An 18,773-nucleotide genomic window follows, 5' to 3' on the forward strand; every position below is an offset into this window, starting at 1 on the left:
TTGTTCCTCACAAATTTTGCATGGGACCCCATCATCTTACTTCGTGAAGCTGTGGAGATGCTGAAAAGTGCTCATTCAAGATATAGCTCATATAAATGGTTTAGCTTATGGGAATACTTTGTAGTTGTAGACAAGGACGACTTTCAATAGTTCACGCTGTTTCTATACTGATGGAAGTTCCCATAAATCTTATAAACATTTGCAGGGTCTGCGATCTGCTTTATTCGAGCACTTCTGCTTTGCTGCCGATCACACCATATGCTCTGCCATTATAATAATAAAAAAAAAAAGATGGTTATGTTAAATTGTTCCAGCCACTTTGTCTGTGACGTTGTGATGAATTAACAAATGCAGTGGAACCTGATCGAATGGCTGCAACAGAAGATGCAGATGCAGTTTCTTGTATCGTACTGGATGTTTAAAATGATCTGCTCCATTTTTCTATCATTTACCCAAAGTAGTCTAATCACACTTCTTTTTAGTTCACCTGAGAAAATAAACAAGCCACGTGTTCTAATTGTCCAAGCACATCAACGGGCTGCAGTTCAAGACACTTGTAGTGTCCCCAACATCCTTGTTCCAATGGTAACAAAAACAGTTCCTTAGAAGTGCACTGAATGTAATACAAAAACAGATTGTTTCCACGCTCAAAGTTAACTAATCTATATAAGAAAACATAAGCTTTTACCATACGCAGAATAAATCACATTTCGCTCTGTAGTCAGCTGACACCCCAAAAAATGTTATAGGTATCCACGCGTAATTGTGTTTGGAGAATTTAGGTTAACTTAAACTGCACTTAAAGCAATATTAACTTTATTAAAAATCGAAGACATTCACACAATTTTGTTTAAAAATTGAGAATCCATTCCAAGGTACATTTGCTAATTTTTCATTTTAATTACATTGTGACACAAATTTAATTAAAAAGGAAAAACAATATTGTAGAAAAAAATACTACAACTTAGTTTATTTCTTGGCAAATTGTACACATTGCTACCTCAGAAAAAGGGGAAGACGGGCAATTCATATTCAAAATGTGCAATGGTAACGACAAAGTTTGAAACTTTTCATCTTGAATTCTACAGATCTAATCTTTTGGGGGCAAGTTTTGTCATTGAGTCAAGTGCTGCATTTGAGAAAGTGTGCATGCATTTAAATCGTTCGGACTTTTAAGAACAAATGGAAGTTGTGCAGGCATCATATTACAAAACAGAAATATTCTGTCAAATCATAGAGAGTATGATACATATATAACTAAATCTGAAAATAAGAAACGAAAAAAGAGTACAAAAAAGCATGCTGTTACAGAATTCATATTTACAAACTGATGCAGAAATTCAATCCTATAACATTTTCGACACAAAATAAAAAATTCTCAGCCGTTATCACAGAAACAATACCAAGTGGGAGTATTTCCTTCCACTTGCTGAGGGAGAATACAGTGTTCTAACGTTCTGAAACTGTAGGGTTTTTAGTGGATTGAGAGATCTGTCAGTACCACTTGCTATGGTTGGAAATGAAAAACAATTCAAATAAATGATGGTTCAATTCTGTTTCACAGACGGGATTCCCCTCTTCACAGTTTTGCAAGGGGACACCACATGTAGACAATCGTTCCTGAAGGAGTTTTTTTTTGGTCGGTTCAGTTTGTTTTCTCTCACTGTAGATACACACATTTTGCCTGGAGTCTTCTAATAGTCCTGCAGAAATAACAATTTAAAAAAAAACGGTGAAGTGTGTGGTATACTTTTATAAGTGTATCCATGGTTCTGTGTCCATTCCAATTAATAAAATAAACTACAAATGGACTTTTTGACAGACCATTGCCAGAAGGCATAAAATCACTCATTTAAAAAATACTTAACTGTTGGTTCTAACACTGTCATAACATTATGGAGTCTTACAAATAACATGGGGGACATCACTATTTCGGCTTGTTAGAAACTGATGAAATATCAAGCCAGTGATGGTCAGGATACTATGAAACAAGGTTAAAAGACAAATTGCAAGATGAACGAATAGTTTCTTACCTGTCGGTGTAGTTTTGCAGCTTGAAGATCTTTCTGGATTCACTATGCTGTGCATATTCCGCAATCTGGTAGATGGGTCCGAAATCGTAGTCTTTTTTCTCTCTTTTTTTTTTTTGTCGTAGCCCAGGTGGGCGTCGATGTCCCACCATTTGGTGTACCTTCGGTGACGTCGGCGTGCTTCCGGCGGAAGCTACCACCCTCGGGCGCCATCTTCGGATTCTTTTTTCTGTCTCTTTTTTCTTTTCTGTGTTTGTAGTGAATCCATGGCTATGTTTGTTAATCGTTTTTTCAACGTAATTCTTTCCACGTATCTTTTTCACGTATCTTGTAAGCTTCAACTTGCTTTCTTTTCTATGTGTTTCCCCCTTCTTCACCAGCCTCAGGCGGGTGGGTTCGCTAGTGAATCCAGAAAGATCTTCAAACTGCAAAACTACACCGACAGGTAAGAAACTATTCGTTTTGCAGCGTGAATCTTTCTGGTTTCACTATGCTGTGCATAGATTTTGTAGCGGTTTTCGTTACTTTTGTGGCGGTTGGGTGGAAGATGAGCGTTGGTTGTTAAATATATGTTGAAGCACCTTTTGTCCTACTTGTGCTTCTTTGTTCATTTGTACATCCACGCAATAGTGCTTCGTAAACGTGTGCACTGAAGCCCATGTTGCCGCCAGGCATATGTCCTGAATTGGTGTGTTTGCCAGAAAGGCAATTGTTGCTCCTTTCTTCCTGGTGGAGTGGGCCTGTGCCCCTCCTGTTAGCTCCTGGCCCGCTTGTTTGTGGCAGAATTGTATTGTCTGTGCGATCCCATCGAGCTATGGTGTTTTTAGTCACTGGTTTGCCCATGTAACTGTTTGCGAAGGATACAAAGAACTGTTTTGTTTTCCTGTGTCCCTTCGTCCTTTCAATGTAGTGCATCACAGCCCTTCTTGCGTCTCGAGTGTGGAGCGACCTCTCAGCGCTTGTAGTGGGGTTTTGGAAGAAGCTAGGGATCTGAATACTCTGATTCATGTGGAACCTTGACACCACCTTTGGCATGAAGTGTGGGTCTGTTCTCATCACGACCCTGTCACTGTGTATCTGGATGTAGGGTTCCTGCAGTGTGATTGCCTGCAGTTCGCTCACCCTTCGTAGCGAGGTGATTGCTACCAGAAAGGCCGTTTTCATTGTTAGCATTTGCAGTGATGCTTTATGGATGGGTTCGAAAGGTGCTTTCATGAGCTCCGTCAGTACCACATTTAGGTTCCAGGCCGTTGGCGGCATTCTCTTTGGCGGCGCTATTCTTTTAGTCCCTTCCAGGAATCTTTTTACGACTTGGGATGTAAAGAAGCTTCTCCCTGTTTCTCCTCTTGTGTATGCCACAATCGCTGCCAGGTGCACCCTCAGCGAGGATAAGCTTAGCTTAGCTTTAATTAGGTGCGTGAGGTACCTTAGCACCGTAGATTCCCTGGTCAATTTTCTATGGAGTTTTTTCTTGCAACACCATTGAGAGAATCTTTTCAATTTTTCCCCATAGCACTTGCGTGTGCTGGGCCTTCTTGCCTCTCGCAGCACTCGCAGGGTGCTCTCTGGCAGTTTTAGATGTGCGAACTCTAAGTCCTCAGGAGCCAGGCTGAGCTGTTGAGGCTCTCCGGCTCTGGGTGTAGAACTTCTCCGTTTTCCATGGAGAGTAGGTCTCTTCTTTTTGAGAACTTGTGGGGGGGCCCTGCGCCATCTCCATTATCTGAGAGTACCAGGTCTGTCTGGCCCATTGTGGTACCACCAGGATGAGCGTCATGTTGCTCGTCATGCATTTGTTGAGAACCCTGTTTTTGACCAGCTTATCCATAGGGCATTCCCCTGTGATAGTGCCTCTGGTTACCTGGATGCAAAGTATTGGCATTTTGCATTCCGGCGTGTTGCAAACAGGTCTATTCTTGGTGTGCCCCATCTCCTGAATAGTCTCTCTGTTTCCTGAATATTGAGTTCCCACTCGTGGGACGCTTAAGTCTGCCTGCTGAGCCAATCCGCTTCCACATTGTCCTTCCCTGGCAGGTGTATGGCTAGCAGGTCTATTTTAGTGGTATGTAAATGTAAATGCAAATGTGTGTATACTTGTAAAGCGCACTATCACCTGAAAGGTATCTTGGCGCTGTATACCGCTGTGGAACCCTTCCTGGCTTTCCCTGTGAGAAGCCCCCTTACTGGGCACCTCCAAGGTGAGGCCAGGCATCCTATCGCTTTCGGGGCCGTTGTGGAGATTAAGCAAGCTATTGCCCAGAGTTGCAGAGTGGGACCCATGATTAGAGTAGGCACCTAGGCGAGAATTATCGAGTCCGTGGACATTGAGCCCAACACCCTGCCGCGTCGGGAATTAAACCCTGGTCCCGGGCCAGACCTCTGCCTCAGGGTCTGCCGCTCTAATCGGTGAGCCACATTTAGCCCATCTCCAGATTTCCTGTGCCAAGCTTGACAGAGGGAATGATTGAGTTCCCCCCTGTTTGTTTATGTAAAACATCGTTGTGGTGTTGTCTGTTTGTATTAGCACCTTCTGGTTGTACAGGTGTTTCTGAAAGGCCTTGAGGGCTAGCAACACTGTTTTCAATTCCAGGTAATTGATGTGTCTGACTGCATCTGTAGGGCTCCACAGACCCCTCACTTTGAGCCTGTTCATGTGTGCGCCCCATCCCTTCTGGGATGCGTCTGTGGTGATGGTCACTGTTGGGTCCGGTGGTGTTAGAGGTTTCCCTACTGTTATTCTTTCCTTGGTCCACCACCTTATTTCTTCCTGCACCCTGTGCGTTACAACCACTAGATCCTCCCAACTTCCTGTAGCTTACTCTTGGAGTGGTCTCATTTGTAGGCGTACATTGGGGACCAGGTGTATGCATGACGCCATCATCCCCAAGATCTTGCTCACAGTCCTCACTGTCAGAGCTCGCCCCTTCTGGTAGTGACGTTTCTCCCTCAGTAGGCTGAGTGTTCTCTTTTCGCTGGGTAACACCCTGCATTGGACGGTGTCGATTTGAGCTCCCAGGAAGATTTTCACTTGCTCCGATTCCATCGAGCATTTTCCCCAGAGTATGGAGAATCCCAGGCTTGCAAGCGTTCTTGTGACCTGTTCTGCATGATCTTTGCATGTCCTGTAAGAGCTTGCCTTTACGAGCCAGTCGTCGAGGTAGGGGTACACGTGTATCCCCTTTCTTCTTAGATGTGCGGCCACTGCCGCGAGGCATTTGGTGAACACCCTTGGTGCGGACTTTAGGCCGAATGCCAGGGTCGGGAATTGGTAGTGATCCTTGTTCACTGTGAATCTTAGCATGTGCTTGTGCTGCCTGTTCATGGGGATGTGCAGGTACGCATCTTTGAGGTCTATGGTGGACAAGAAGTCCCCGGCCTTTATCTGCGGGATGACCTCTTGTAGGGACGTCATCTTGAATTTTTGAGTCTTTACGTATTTGTTTAGGAACCGTAGGTCCAGGATGGGTCTTAGACTTTCGTCCACTTTTGGCACCAGGAAATAGTTTGAGTACACTCCTTTGTTCCGTTCTTTGAATGGGACCCGTTCGATGGCCGCTTTGAGGAGTTCTTGAGCTTCCTCTTGGAGTAATCGCAGCTCTCTTCCAGAGTGCTCTCTTTTCTTTGGCTTTCTGTTTGGTGGTCTCTTTTCCAACTCTATGCAGTATCCGAACTGTATAATGTTGAGTATCCACTTGTCTGTTGTTATTTTTCTCCACTCCTGGAGAAAAAATCTCAATCTTCCTCCTACTGGCGTCACATGTTCCTTTGTGTCTTGTCCGTGTAGCCCTCTCCTCTTTGTTTTCCCGTGCTCCTCCCCGGAGGGTTCAAGTGGGAGAGCACCTTTTTCCGTGTGAAGTCACTTAGAGGGGGGTTGTTCACCACCTCTCCTTCTCTGGCCCCGTCCATTTCCTCTTGATCGAAATGACTGGCCCCTGCTCTGGTAGTTCGAGTTTTGCCTCTGCTGGCCCTGGTGACTTTGGTTGTCACTCTGTTGTCCCTGGTGGAATGCCTGGTGTGATTGCCCTTGCTGGTTTCCACTCCTGCTGTTCGGCCTCTGTGTAGGAGTGCCCCTTCTCATCCCCCTGAATTGTAGGGCCCCCATGGACCTTGCCGTCTCGTTGTCCTTCTTCAGTTGGGTGAGCTTCTCATCAACTGGGGCTCCGAACAGTGTTTCACTGTTGAAGGGTGTGTTCAGGATGTTGTTCTGAACCTCAGCCTTGAAGCCTGACATCCTGCGCCAGGCTTGCCTTCTCTCTGTGATGCCTATAGCCATCAGTCTGTTTCTGCCCCATCCAAGGCTGTCTTCAGGCACGAGTTAGCGATGCTTGTCCCCTCTTCCATAAGGTGTGATGCCCTCTCACGGTATTGTTCCGGGAGGTGCTTGAGCAATTGGCCCATCTCATCCCAATGCTGGTATTAATGTTTATTCAGGAGGGCGTTGGAGTTCGCCATCCGCCAGTGCGTTGCGGCGTTCCTCTCTATTTTCCTGCCAGTTAGATCCATCCTCCTGCTTTCCTGGTCAGGTGGAGGTCCAGATGTTGTTGGGACGTTTGCCCTTTTTCTGGCCGTTGCAGCGATTATTGAGTCTGCTGTGACGGATCCCTTGATGTAAGCTGGGTCCTGGGAGGAGAATTTGTATTTCTCATCAGTCCTCGGCGTTACTGATCTGCATGTAGCCGGGTCCTTGAAGGCTTCCTTCCCCTGGTCTGTGATACTCTTTAGCATGGGCAAGAACTGGCTTCTTGTCTGCGTGGGGAGCAATGTCTCCAGCAGGAAATCTGCTTTTGGCTTCTCCTCTTCCAGCTTAACTCCATAAGCGGCTGCCGCCTTCCTGACCACCTCATTGTATGCCCCAATGTCATCCGGTGGCGAAGGCCTCAAGGGGTATGTCTCCACAGCCTCCTCCGGGTTTTCGGCCTCGATGTCCTGCCATTCCTGGTCTTGGGCCGTAGAGGAACCTGAGCCGTAGCTTGACTGCTGCTCCCCGTAATCCCCTTCTGTGTAGTAGAGGTCTTCTTCCTCTTCATGCTCCGAGGGGTCCGGAGTTTTCGGCGTCTCATCGACGTCGAACTCCTCGTGCTCCTGTACCTCAGCGACGGCCGGTGCCGGCTCCGAGGGGATCCTGTATCTTCTCATCTTAAAAGTCGAAGTCCTTCTTTCTCTGAAGGATGTTCTCCATTTCGGCCTCGAGCCTTCTTTTCTTTCTCTGCATCTCTGCGGCCTGCTCGTCGTCGAGCGTTTCGGCTGCTCTTTTCGGCGGCGGCGGCGAAACTTTTTTCGGCTCCTTTTCCTTCGAAGTCGAAGATCCTTTTTCGGGGGCTTGCTTCGATGACCTTTGCTTTTCGCTGGTCTTCGGCCTCCGGGAGTCCTTCTCGAAGGATCCGCTGGGCTCTTTTTCGGAGGATGCAGCTTCGGACGTCGAAGTTTTCGGCGCCGGTGCTCCTTACGAGGCTCTGGGCTCTGACTTGCGAGAGTCTGCCTCTGGCTTTCGAGACCCCGTGGGGGTTTTCGGGGTCGTAGACTCTCCTACCTTGTCAGGCGTTTTCTTATCGGTCTCTGCGACCGTGAAGTCATCTGGACCTTCGGCGATGTTGTCCTCGTCGTCGGTGGAGAGGCCCAGTTCGTAAAGTGTCGGGGCCTGGCCCTTGCCCTGCATCGTGTGGTGAGCTGTCCTCTGTCTCTCTCGAACTCGGAGTGTCTTCGGCTTGAAGACGGAGCAGGCGTTGCAGTCTCTGCTCTCGTGGTCGATTGGCAGGCAGAGGTTGCAGACCGGGTGCTGGTCCTTCTGCTCGAACTTGTGGTGGCAGTTTTTGCATAATTTAAAGGGTGTCTTTTACATCCCTGCGCTCAGGGGGCCCCCTGTGTGCGCATTCCTCCAAGGACGTCGAAGATCTCGAAGTCCTTTCCTTTCTTCGTTGTCTCTTCTCTGGTGGTCCTCTTCTCCAGATCGTCTCAGGTCTTTACCATTGAAGAGTTGCTGTATTTCCTCCTTTTCTCCTCCAAAACTTCTGGAGCTTCACGCGACGATCCAGACCCAACGGCGGAAAAAAGCATCTGAAGATGGCGCACGAGGGTGGTAGCTTCCGCCGGAAGCACGTCGACGTCACCGAAGGTACACCAAATGGTGGGACGTCGACGCCCACCTGGGCTACGACAAAAAAAAAAAAAAAAAAAAAAAAAGAGAAAAAAAGACTATGATTCCGGACCCAACCACCAGATTGCGGAATATGCACAGCATAGTGAATCCAGAAAGATTGACGCTGCAAAAAAAACGGTTTACAAAAAGGTTAACGCAGAAATTATATCAATAAGAGTAACAGAGATGGGACAGCACACCAACTACCTGTATTTCAAAGTACCTTCAAACAAGATAATGGAGAAATCTTCTAATAACTTGAATATGATGATATGACGAGGGTATCATCTTAATGTGCAGATCATCAACAGACTAACCAGGTTTTTAAAAAGTAAATGGCAAACACTTCCTGGGAACCAGACTATGGCAATTTCAAAGGGGTATTGCCATAAATGGATGAAGACAAATGAACAATAATTTGCAATGATCATATGAGTACACATCATTAGAAATGACAAATAAAGATCGTAGCCCAAAGACAGTAGCTAGATTGAGTGGTCCACTGAAATCCTGCATGGATACATTTCACTGTTGCTAAGAACATTTGAGAGCAAGCACAGACGTTCCCACAAGGAGATTTGTTTGTACTATGTGGATGTTTAAAACATGGAAGGCAAATGTATATCTTTTGAAGAGTTTGTATTTACATTTAAGGACTTCTGAAGATGTCTGATTGCGACTGAGTAAAGACATATTTTTGATATGTTTTTTTAACAGGAGACATTTTTATAAAATAAACATTTCTTTGGATATCAAAGAAAGTGTTTTAGACATGAAAATAAACTGGGATACGGATATATGAAAATTAAGGCTATGCTGGAAAATATACTGTTTTTTCTTGCTTGGGTGGGATAAAGAGACACTGGGAATAACTGAAGCACAATGAAGAAATATTAAAAGGAAAAATGTTTTGTTCTATAGGTTATTTATAACTATTCTGCCATGGCTATTCTCAAAGTATAACTTCTTTCAATGTCAATCTTTACTATGGCCCAGAGAAAAGGTTTTTGTAATCTAATAATAATTTCAATTGTTTCTGGCAGCTTTGGAAGGGTGCTTCCGAAATCACGCGGTAGGTGGGGTAATCTGTCAGTTACCCATTCCCTCGTTAACCACTTCACCAGAATCTTTATCCGTTTTTTTTGTCAACTCTAATCCATTCCAGGAAAATATACACATTTTTAATTTTCCTTCACAAATTATTATACCAAAATAAAGTATTGTACGATGAATCAGAGTAGTTTTAAATTTTACACAAAGTTTCAGCAAAAGTCTCATCTCATTAGAAATGAAAAAGAGACAACTTAGGTAAAACATCTCTGTGCGTAAAAGATGCAGGTCACACGTGACATCAACATTCTTTCTCCTCTCTCTAAACAAGAGAACAATAACTATACAAGGATAGTTATGGATACACCCTGGTTTCTCTTCAATGCCACTACTAAAAAGGATGCCAAACTTGAAACTGACAAAATCAAACCTTCCTCCCTTCTTAGCCCCAAAGCATGCTAGAATTTTACTAGAGAACATTAATGTTTCCTTGGCACATGGTTCTGTCCTGAAACTTAAACACATCCAAACCCTTTCCATAAAAAATAAAAAACTTGAGGCGGACTACAATCTTCCTGGAAATTACAGGTCAATTCTAAGGCTACCCCTTCTCTCCGGTCATTGAAAGATTTATCACCACTCAGCTTCCATTTTTATACCTATCTGCTTGTACAAGTGTGTTTTACAAACACGTTGGCTTGCAGTACAAATATATAGTTAGTTGACACTTACCGTTCTGGGTTTTTTGTTTAACTTGAGATCAATCCTGTCACCAGAAGAAAAACAAAAAGTAACACATTAATTTACAATTGTCCAGGAATCGTCTAAATGTAGCAAAGATATAAAATGCTCCTTCCCACTTCACAAACAGCACCATCTATATATAAAATTATCACAGAGTGAAAATCTTGGCAAAACGGCTACCAAAGAGATGCGATGGACTAAGAATTAAAATGCAGTGTTTGACTACAAATTTCAACACAGAACCAATATAGTTGGAAATGAAGAAAGAGAATACAATATACTACATTTTTAAAGGAATGGGACGGTCTAGCTTCTGCCTACATGAAATGTATGTGGTAAAAAATGTGATAAAATACAATGGCAATCAAACTTGAGACTGACACTCAAATTCAGGATTTTAATGTCCCACTAGATGAGTGATACAATCGGTACAAAACTTTATGGATGTCTTTGCTTTATTTAATCCTTTGCTTTCCAGGGTGCAAGCACACTCAAGTGTTGACAAAAAAAAAATGTTAAGAACCCAAAGTTGCAAATAATTGGGAGTCAGATCAGGTGGAGTTTCTCTCTTTCTCGCCTAGTACTGTGTATATGTAAACAAATAGGGCAGTGAACAGATAACTATTACGTTCTTTATATTTACTGTGTACACTAAGATGCTCCATTTGCTCTCACAAGCCACATAAAACATGTATATCACAAACTGACCTGCCCCGATGAAAAGCATCAGCCATATAAAAAGCATTACAGTAGGGAGATTGTGTTGTGACTAAAAGCAGTCTGTAGTGAAGGAATATGTAAATGCAAAAGAAAGTTAAGAATTAATTACATTGGAAAAGGCATTCATTTTGACAGCAGATATCGCTGCATGGAGTGGCTAGTGTACAGTAGTATGCTGAAAGGGCACAGTGAATGCTTGATGACCATGTATTGAAAGAGTGTAAAGAAAAGGCACCCTAATCCCCTACAAAGCAGATCCGACCTGGTCTGCTCGTGAGAACTCCACTTCTGAGCCTAAAGGGTTTAAAATGCAGACTTGTTGGAGGGGCCTGTGCTACCACAGATGGAATATTGAAATCTCTTAAATGGATCTGCTCAATATAGACTGTGAAGGTTCGGGTGTAAAACTCCACCCTGCTGCTGGAACAGCGGATCCTCTTAAGGCGGCAGCCAAAGAGGAGGCATACGTGTAGAGCCTGGAGTATAAGACCCCATGAATCCAGTCTAATCACAATGAGCTGTGTTGCTATCGCCTCAACACCCACTGGATCAGAGGCAGCAGTGGACAGGCATACAGGAGGCAGACGTTCCATTTAAGGCAGAATTCGTTTTCTAGAGACTCTCGAGAAGGAAACTCTGGAGAGCAAAATAATGGGCACAGAGTTTTCAGGAGTGCCAACAAGAACATGCCACACTGCGAAGATGCCCTGTGCCACCTCCGAGAGAAGACACCACAGGGGGCACTACAGTAAGGCAACCAGGAACTGCTGAAGAAGTGGGCAAGGTTGCTGCCGGGTAACTTTTACCACATTCGTGAGTGTGCCCACCCCCCCCAACCACTAGCTGGTGCCAGGCATAAATGTGGCACCCAAAGTGTCATATATACGCAAAGAAGGGACTATGGGGCTTTTTCCTCTCTCAGCATAGAGGGAGGTCCAGCATATGTGCCCCTGTTGAAGTCTTGAAAAAGAAGGTTATGCTGTTCCTCAGTGAACAATGTCAGGACAAGGGAAAATGACACCAACCTGACCGCTTTGGTTCAGGGTTCGGAGTCCATATATTGGATTGTAGTGCCCTCACACACCCAGTTGGGTGTCATGCTTCATCATCTGGGCTGCTCCTCATTGGGTCGGCGGTGCAATACCCAGCAGGCTCCCTATATTAGGGGAACTTTAGCTGAGATCTTCTTCCAATAGCCGTAAGGTGAAGTGGGGGTGAGGGGCCAGATGTGTGTAGATGTATGGGTTGAGTGTATGATTTTAAAATAGGGCTTGGAGTGCCTGTGAGAACAAACTTTAATCAATAGGTCTCCTACCCTAAGTAAAAACAAACAATTAGGCGCTCGGCTAAGTATTATGTCTTAGGTCTAAGCGTCCCTATTGGTGAAAAGAGGTCAACAAGTTTCTTGCTCAATATAAAGTCTACATGCGATTAGTCAGGACCAATACTGTGGGGTTGGTGACATGGAATCATACTCCCATCAACCAAACAACTACCTATTAGTGTACCTGTAAGACCTGGAACTACCTGTGTGGGGGAAAAAAAGTGCGACATTGGTCATATTAGTATGGTACACTTTTTTATACCATCGGGCATGAGTAACCTCTCAGATACCAGCTCAAATTCTACCAGACGGGGCTCGTCCAGCAATAGTACCTCCAGCGGAGAGAACTGGAACACCAGTCAAACCAGAAGGGGTGGTAGACAAGGATACAATGGGTATCAGCAACTACAGTACCAGGGACCAGCTTACTGGCAATACCCCATGTTCCCCCAAGTCCCACTTCTATTCGGCACCCCAGGCATGAGCCAACCTTTTTTAGGCAGAGGTTGGGGCAGAGGGCACGGGCGAAGAAGAGGAGACCAACAAGAAAAGAGGGTACAGTGGGAGGAACAACAACAACGGGTGATGGAAACTAGGAGTTACTCCAAAAAGAGAACTTGATAGTGAATCTGTCCCTAAGTGCACTGACTGAGTTGCAAGAGAGAGTCCTACAAAAGGGTCAGGGCTTTGTCCCTACATTCAAGGTCAACCAATTCCAACAACTATGCGAGTTGCAACAATTCTTCCGCAAAGTACGCCTTAGGGCCTTCTTTGATGACAAGAAGTGGAGAAATGTGGCTCACTGGTTAGAGGAGGCAGACCTGGAAGCAGAGGTCAGCCCGGGACCAGGGTTTAATTCCCGGCTCGGCGGGGTCTTGAGTCCTAAAATGTCCATGGACTCGACAATTCTCGCTCCGGTGCCTACTCGATTCACGGGTTCACACTCTGCGACTCTGGGCAATAGCTTGCTTAATCTCCACAACGGCCCCTCGCGGCGGGATGCCTGGCTTTCACCTTGCGGATACCCTGCCGGGGTTATCTCACAGGGGAATACCAGGACGGATTCCCTAAGCAAGCGCTTAGAAACCGCTTGGTGATTTGCGCTATATAAATTCCTGTACATTTACATTTACAAACCTCACCAATGGGAAAATTACTCGGGACTACACAATCCCTCAACTTTCACCCCCAACAGCGGCATGATACCCAAGGAAGTGGAAACTTTTGAACAAGCTGTCCTGAAAGATGTGCAGGCAACTTCAAACCCACAAAATGTTAGTAACATCTCAAGGGGAGAGTTGATGGCTATTGAATCCTTGGCAAACGACCTTACAATCACTATAAAACAAGCTGACGTTTGACAAAGACCATTACGGCTCTAGTCTTCTCTGTGGAGAATCAAGGGCGTTTGAGCAAAAAGGAAGCCTTCTTCCTCATCAGGCAAGAACCCAGGACCCCTTACTTCTATGTCCTACCTAAGATCCATAAGGGGACCACCCCGGTACCATGTCGGCCCATTGTCTCGGGCATCAACTCCATATTGGAACCTCTGTCACAGTTTTGTGACCACTTCTTCCAACCACTGGTAAATCTGATTCCATCCTACATACAGGACACCACGGATGTACTTCGCCTATTAGACGAGTTTCAACCTACTAATGACATTGACTTCCTCATCAAGCTAAATTTAGAAGCACTCTACACTAATATCCCCCAGAGAGCAACCCTAGACGTGATTGAGGAGGAATTGAGTTAAGCAACATGGGAATCTCCCACACCTCCGAGTTTCATCATGGAGTGTGCTACACTAGCCCTTACCGCAAACGTCTTCGAGTTTAAAGGCCAGCTTTATCATCAAACACAAGGTACTTCCATGGGGAGTACCTTCGCTCCCAGTGTAGCCTGTCTATACATGGGGGCCTACGAGGGACAACTTATCTTCCATGCATCAAAACCCATACCGGTCGAACATACGGTTGTGGAAGAGATTCATAGACAATAGTCTCATCTTCTGGACTGGGGACTTACAGTCCTATTCAGAATTTTTCAGGTGGATCAATGACCTGAACCGGTACCTAAGATTAACCAGCACAGTCTCACCAAACCAGATTGCATTTCTGGACCTAACAATCAATCTTGAGCAAGGTGGGCTAACAACAACCATGCACAGGAAAAGCACAGACAGCAACAGCCTACTGCTGTTCAGTAGCCACCAACCACAAGCCTTAAAGGAAAACCTCCCCTTTGGGCAATTTTTGAGGGTGAGGAGAAACTGCAGCACATTAGAGGAATTCAGGTCTGGGTTCGGAAATTCTTGCGAAAAATCTGGCAGCAAGCGAATACCCACCACGCAGTATAGCCCTCTAGGAAGAGAGAAAGAAATAATAAGGTGGAGCCAGGCATCCCCGGCGTTGAGGGGGCCGTTGTGGAGATTAGGCAAGCTAATGCCCAGCGTTGCCGAGTGTGACCCCAGGTTAGAGTAGGCACCGAGGCGAGAATTATCGAGTCCGTGGACCCTGGTCCACGACCCTGCCGAGTCGGGAATCGAACCCTGGTCCCGGGTCGACTTCTGCTGCCGGGTCTGCCGCCTCTAACCAGTGAGCCACACCACTCCACTCCACTCAACACTGGGACCATGAGATTGGAGCCACCACGCTTTGCGTTCAAACGCTCCAGCACTCTCACAGATATGTTGATCAACACTAGACCTAAAGCATCTACAGGGGGACAACGGAGAACATTGTGGCAATTACCACCTGTAAAGGGCCACTACCCATGGGGCACATGCACTGCATGTGCTTTTAAATCAATACAGAAAACCATCACTTTCAACAATACCTTTACATGGGAGATGAGGTGGCACACTAACTGCAATACACCCAAATGCATATACCTGATCACATGTCCCTGCGGACTATATTACATAGGGATGACCACCCGCCCAATCAAACTACGCATATCAGAAGATCGAAGCAATTTCCATTGACAGGAAAGCAACACAAAAATGTGCATACACTACATAGAAAAACACCACACACCAGAAGCATAGCAATGGGTCATGTTGGAGGCTTTTCCCAAAATTTTTAAGAATGCTCTCTTTGTTAAAGAACAGAGGTGGATACAGCAGATTATCCTCACAGATCACAGGATTAAATGAGTAAATACCTTGGAGTTCATTGTGTCTCGAACAGATAAGCCAAATGTCATGGGCACCTAAGGATATGAGGATTTGATTGAGAAAACACCACCTCGAGCACAATAGTAAGACCGGACGATACCACTGAGAGGTTACTTAAATCCCCCAAGTAGGAGTAGGGTCTAATTCCTATGGTTACCCCCACTTTTTGCTGTGATTCTAGTTTTTGGACTTTAGTGTGGCTGTGGACCTGCTAATCACGCCCACAGCCCAGCTGTTCTCCCTCTAAATTGATACCATGTACTTTAGGTACATACCAGATTGGTGACTGGGTCACCCTTGTGAGCCCCTGTATAGTGTAACATAGGTACCCATGGCATAGGTGCACCCTATGCCTACCAGGGGCTGCAGCATGTATTGTGCCACCCCTGGTTTACCTCCCAAACTGACACCACAGGTATGTTCACACAGCCTCGGTAAGGTGGTGTAATCACCCCTTACTTAGATATAGTATACCTATATCTATATAGACACATATAAACCTATAAGTCACTCCTATGGCAGGCCTTGACAATCCTGGAGGCAGAGTGCTTTGTTTTATGTGAGAGGGTGCCCTAGCATGAGCTGAGCCCCTCTGCAGCTTTCAGAACCATCTCCTTATAGCTGTTCTATGATATAGCCATACCATATACTCTTAAGTGCATTATAATCCTCACGGTTAATGCTAACTTTGGTTTGGCTTTATCAAAACACGTCGTGTAAGGTGTCAAACACTTTGGAATACTACCCCCGTCAGTTCTGGCGGCGGGGGTAGCATTCCACCCTTCTAGAGGGAGAAGACATGTAGTTACTGGTTTACCCGGTTAAAGTTAAACAGAGCCCCAGCATCACAAAATGGATGCTGCTGCCACAGACACGAGTCTGCCCTCCTGCTGCTGGACGAAACTCCGGCAGGGGAGGCTTGGACAATAGGTTTCCTGTCCAGGGAGGTGCTGGCACCTTCCCAGACAGGCTTTAGTGTATTGGGGCAGAGAGGGTTGCATTCAGTGAATGCTTTTCAGACACTGCCTGGGGCACACTAGGTGCTCCATGCATTTTCCAGTTCAAACCGGTTGCTGGGGCACTCAGCCCCAGCTCTGGCACGAAACTGGACAAAGGTGAATGGGTGTAACCACCCCCACCCCAGGTCCACCCATAGGAGAGACCTTAAAGTTAGTCCAACCCCTGAACTTAGTATAAGTATAGGATCCCAGTCCCTTGGACTTAAGGTTACCCTGGACTTAACTCTGAAACATATATCCTGGACCTTCAACATTCCATTTCGACTGGAAGACGGAAGACATCTCCCTTGTGGTCAAGGAGTGACCACTCTGTTCAAGCAGGCACCAAAAGCATCTTTGCCAGTCTGCATTTTCGAGGCTCCCGCCGCATCCCGAAGAATCTGCGACACAGGACACGGACTTCCAGACATCTCTGACCCGACCTTCGCTCACAGCAAAGTTGAGACCCATGGCGGACATGAGAGACGTGGGACCGGAACTCCTGGACAACGTGCATTTTGCTACCTGCACAGACTTCCCGAGGTATCCCAAAGTTGTGCATTGGGGTGCTTGAAGCCCCAGACCCGAGCACCTTTTGCACCGAAGCTCAGAGCTCCACACTCCACGAGTGGCCTGTGGGCTCGCTTTGTGCATTTTTCCGCTCAACGCGTCTTCGTGGTTCCTAGTCCGTTAGCTAGTGAGCCCCCAAGAAGACAATCCTTTATTTCAACTTGCTTTCCTGGTTGCCCTAGGCTTGCTCTACCTTCCCTGCAAAGGAGAAGTTCCACAGACCTTGCTGGTCTGCACCGAAGCCCATCTCGACATCCTCCGTGGGTTGCAAAAAAGAATGGAGGCAGCACCAAGTTCAAAGTCAATCAACGCAACCAAAGTTTGTTCAAAAAATATTTTTTATTTTTATTTTCTTATTCTCAAAGTGCACAAGACAGCCAACGCGTTTCGCTCCCCAACCACGGGAGCTTCGTCAGGGCGATTGTAATGAGCGATTAGTCTTTCAGTGGTGCAGTCAAGTTGAGTCAAGAGAATCTGGCCAATGTAATGGAACAGATACTAGTACAAGTATTCCAAGACGGGAATAAAGATATCACGAAGTATGGAGGGCCGTCGGGTAGTTCACATAGATTTCATAAACGGATTGTCCCAAGGGTATGTATTGATATCCTAGGTACACTAGACGTAAAGCGACGTATGTGCAGTTCTTGATAAGCTGTCAATACACGTGCTACGAGAATATATTCGGCACAGACGGCCTGCGGCGGATCCTCTCGATCCTCTCCTCCGTGGGTTGCATTTGCCAAAGCTTGTTGGATCCAATCCGGATACCGACACCTCAGTCAACTAGATCCTTCGTGGGACAGCTTGAATCCAGCTCCTGGTCGTTGTCGACGCCCCCTGGTCCTCGTGGCTGAAGAAACAAACTTCACCTTTTCACCTGAAATCAGCCGACATCTGGTGGCATCTTTCTATCGCCGCCTTGGTCACTGGCAAGTGGCCCAGACTCTGTCTCTTCTGCTTTCAGGTTCTTTAGATCTTTGATCCACCCTTGGATCCACCCAGACACTTTTCCTCTGGTCGCCTGCAGCACTTCTTTGCAGATCTCCGTTGAAATCGACGACGAAACCCGACACCAAAAGAGATCTGTCCACCCGGCTTCCGTGGGTGAGGTAACATGAGTACTCTGGTAGTCTCGTGGGTATTGGTCCTCCTAGTGTCTAAATCTAAAAGGGTTCCATCGTAGTTCATTTAGAAGTGTCCTTAAATTGTAAATTTGTAACTTGTTCGTTTCCCATAGAAAGTCAATGGTAACCCGCGGCTGTGTTGAGACACTGCACGCTTCTCTCATGGGCCTCCTACATCCTAACCTTTGGTTGTTTAGAGTAGCCCCAGCGATTCCACAGGCCCCAGGCCTGCTTTCTAATTCTCACGTGGTTCTTATACCACTATTTTAGTATATGGTTTGTGAGGCCCCTAGGGCAAAACGTATACTGTGCAACTTATCGTATGCTAATTAAGTAACTTGTATTGTACTTTTACCTCTGACCTCATAAAGAGTGCAGAGGGGTTGTGTTTAGAATAAATACATATATATTTGATATATACCTTGTGTGGTGTGCTTTCATTTGGTACTCAAGGGATTAAAATTGGTAAAAGTCTTAGCCTGAAGACTGCTCGCCATTGCTACCACTAGGATAGCTTTCTATAAGGTTGACTTTACAACCACCATCAATAAGGGTCGATTAGACTGGTGCAAGAGGCCTACTCGAACTAGTGGACATCATATGCCAGGCTAACTTCTCACACCCCATACACGAGCACAATCCTTCCACGAGAACGTCATAATAAGCAGTCACCTGACTGCACACTAATCGATAGTTGTCGCAGGAAACAATGAATCTTAAGAGGTCTCCGGAAGCCTCCCATATTCATTTAACCATCAATGCCACACACATCAACTGACTACAGATAGCCACTATTCTGACTACTTACTGCATGGGTGCATCACAACATACATGTGACACTCACACCCTTGCAGAGAGACAACAGAACACAAGGGGCCCATAATCCCCATAGGACACCC

The 18,773-nt window shown here is 45.8% G+C and overlaps 1 protein-coding gene across 2 annotated transcripts in view; it reads right to left on the bottom strand.

Moving 5' to 3' along the window:
- Window positions 1–799: 799 nt before the first annotated feature.
- The window catches only part of MEAF6 (MYST/Esa1 associated factor 6), a 147,353-nt gene continuing 129,379 nt past the window's right edge, over window positions 800–18,773 (bottom strand). For both annotated transcript variants that reach the window (XM_078681214.1, XM_078681215.1), the window contains 2 exons: window positions 9,946–9,979; window positions 800–1,703 (listed from right to left, as the gene is read on the bottom strand). In XM_078681214.1, the coding sequence (XP_078537340.1) occupies window positions 1,695–1,703; window positions 9,946–9,979 (43 nt within the window). In that variant the 3' untranslated portion in view covers window positions 800–1,694. The remainder of the gene's footprint in view (window positions 1,704–9,945; window positions 9,980–18,773) is intronic.

Source organism: Lissotriton helveticus, chromosome 3_1 (assembly GCF_964261635.1).
Source record: "Lissotriton helveticus chromosome 3_1, aLisHel1.1, whole genome shotgun sequence".
Lineage (NCBI taxonomy): Eukaryota > Metazoa > Chordata > Amphibia > Caudata > Salamandridae > Lissotriton > Lissotriton helveticus.